The following is a 3,138-nucleotide window of genomic DNA, read 5'->3' as shown; positions in this document are numbered from 1 at the left end:
TAAGAAAAAATAAAAATAATTATATTTAATTGTCAACAAACATGTATTTTGATAAATTATTTTTTAATTAATTATTAATTGAATTTGATCATTTTTTACCGAATAGAATCATATAAAAAAAATCACATTATCAAATAATGAAAAAAATTGATATTTAAATACGATTGAAATCCTTTTTTTGTGTGTGTTAAAATTATATCATTAAAATTTAAGTTAAATAATAATTCATCCATAAAATATATAAGAATGACTTATCAAAAGATGGACCTATGGACCTNNNTTTTTTGATATACCACTCAACATCAAACATTAAGCCCAATTAAAGGGAAACGAAAAAGTTGAACGCATAATTTCATGAATATTAACCAAAACGATGAATATTAACATTTAATCTAACTATCTAGTTAGTTGGTTAGGTTATTGAATTTTAAGTTAAATTAAAAATTAAATTTAATCATGTAAGCTAACCAATTTTATATAATAATCATTAAACATATATATCATAAAAAATAACTTACTCTTTATTTTAAAGAGAGTTGGATAAAATTCACCAATATTTTTTTATTAATACCTAATATTTGAACTGAACATCAAAACGATCTTTAAACCTTTTTATTGTTTAAAATCGTCGATGACATTTACAAATTGGTCTTTAAATTTTTATTTTTAATAATACCTTATCATTCTTTCATAATTCCACATCATTTCTTCATTTTAATTTCATATCATTTCTTGATTTCTTCAAATTCCCCTTTGATTTGTCTTCCCCACCTCCTTTGACTGTGGCCGCGGCCACCACGAGATAGTAAAATGATGGCTGCCTTCATATCCAACATTATATTTAGGATGTGTGTTTTTGGAGAATTATAAATAATTCTTAGAAATTTTAAGATGGAAATATAATATTCCTATGTTGTTTCAAAGTTTGAAAAGCTATTCTTAAACAAATTTGATTCCAGAAAATCAAAATACCATCATTTTAATTCTCACTTTCTCTCTGTGTATATTTGATTCTTATGGAAATAGAATCTGAATAACAAAATAATACTTGAAGCACACACCCTCGTATATTCTTGGCACCTTTGAAAACTGATATATGAAGTTAAGAAAAGGGGGATAATTTTGGAAGAAAGACATATTAAAAGGTTTTAACAATATTAAGATTGATTTTGAGAAATAAAAAATGTTAATTACTATTTTAATTTTCAACTCAAACATTAAAGACTTTACAATCTTTTTTTTTTTCATATATTTTAAGAGTTTTCAATAATTCTTTTGTTTCTCTTATTTAAGAGGCAAGTACTAAAGTGGTGCATTCTTTAATAAGTATTGAAACAAACTGTTTCTAATTAATAAGAGGGTTTATTTTGAGGGTTTTAGTAGGAATCAATAATTTCTTGAGTATCTGATCTATCCTAATTATCTATGTTTCTAAGAACAAATTTCCTAAGGATAGATACATTTGTGAATAGGATTCTTAGAAGAAAATGGATTTTAAAAAATCTTTAAAGAATAAAATGAACTCCACTTTACTTGTTGTCTTAATTGTCACTACAGATATACATTTTGTCAAATTTTGTCAACTTTAATTTTATTATTCTTGAACACTTTTCTGATCATTGTGATTGTAAAGTCCCGATTTTCTTTTGATTGATTATTACCAACAGGAGATGTAGTGCGGAAAAATGAAAGTCAAGATATGTAAAACAATTTACAAAATGTCACAATCTTTTACCAATCAAGATGTTAGATACAAAAACCCTACTTTGGACTAATTTGTGAAATTTCAAGATAAGAAGAAAATGTAACTACTCATTCCCCTTTTGTGTTGAGATATGCCATTGAACATACGTTACTAGCAGTAAGAATCAAAACTGAATTTTATTGGCAGCATTTTGTTCCATGTTAATTATTAGTTGATCAAATAGAAGAATATCATCTCTTCTTGGGTTGCATTTGGGGATTGAGGTCTAAAAGAAAAAAAATGATTTTTTTTTTTTTTTTTTAAGATATCTAAACTCGCAAGCACACACACCAATATTACAAAATCAAATAAAGGAGAAAATAATAGAACTACAAACAAACAAAGAAGAAGAAAAGAAATTAAATCTAAGTGAAATTAAACAAGATTTATTTGAAGTAATAACTAGGACTTTCAACTTGATTATTATTATTATTATTATCCGAAATACTTAGGAGTTGCTCAAGATATTCAACTCCCAAGTCCTCTAACACCATCACACTACTATTTGATGATGATGATGATGATGATTCTTCACTTTTCCCTTTACACTTTGAATTTTGAGTAGAATCATTTTCCTTTGATGATGACAGTTTTCTTCTCATGTAGTTTCTCTCTTTGAGTGCAAGTGCTGGTGAATACCCTTTGTTGTTGTTGTTGCCACAACTATACTCAATTCCTTGCAAGGAATCTTTGACCTTTTGAACTGGAAAATTGAGAACAGCATTGTAACCTCTCATGGCAAATGCAGCTTCATCATAAGCCAAAGCAGCATCTTCAGCACAATCAAAGGTTCCAAGCCAAACCCTTGTTCCATTCCTTGTTGTGTCTCGAATTTCGGCTGCGAATTTCCCCCATGGCCTTTTTCTTACACCTATGTACCTTCCTTTTTCACCATGATGAACATCTTCATATTCTTCTTCATGCTTCTTGTTCTTCACATTTTTCTCCTTGTATTTGTTGTTGTTACCTATTTTTGGGACTTGTTGTGAAGGCATGGAGAAGTCAATCATATCAAAAGAAGGAGAATCATCAACATTGTTGTTGGAAAATTTTTGGAAGCAAAAATTTGGTGAAGATGATGTTTTCCAATCCTGGATCTCAAAGAAATTAGGGGAAGTCATTTTTTGTCAACTGTTGTTTTTTTGTTGCTTGAATCCTATGAACCTATTGACCCTAGGTAGCTGTAACCCTATTATTTATATAGGTCTTGGATCCCATCCAAATGTTTCTTTAGTATTATGAGTTTGGGGAATCTATCAATTGAAGTCATATGATTAATTAAGATTGCGTTGCAACAAATGAAATCCAAGAAAGACTTCGTTTGTCTTATTAGATTATGGATTGTAAAATAATGATTCATGTTACCACTTGCTTGCCCTGCTTATACATTCATG

The 3,138-nt window shown here is 28.3% G+C and overlaps 1 protein-coding gene across 1 annotated transcript in view; it reads right to left on the bottom strand.

Moving 5' to 3' along the window:
• Positions 1 to 2,865, bottom strand: part of LOC107626955 (ethylene-responsive transcription factor 1B-like) — an 8,699-nt gene extending 5,834 nt beyond the window's left edge. The window contains exon 1 of the mRNA XM_016329837.2: positions 2,186 to 2,865. Coding sequence (XP_016185323.2) covers positions 2,186 to 2,865 — 680 coding nt within the window. The remainder of the gene's footprint in view (positions 1 to 2,185) is intronic.

The sequence above is a fragment of the Arachis ipaensis genome, chromosome B02 (genome assembly GCF_000816755.2).
Source record: "Arachis ipaensis cultivar K30076 chromosome B02, Araip1.1, whole genome shotgun sequence".
NCBI lineage: Eukaryota > Viridiplantae > Streptophyta > Magnoliopsida > Fabales > Fabaceae > Arachis > Arachis ipaensis.
Note: the sequence above shows the minus strand (reverse complement) of the source record. Positions and strands in the feature narration are given on the sequence as shown.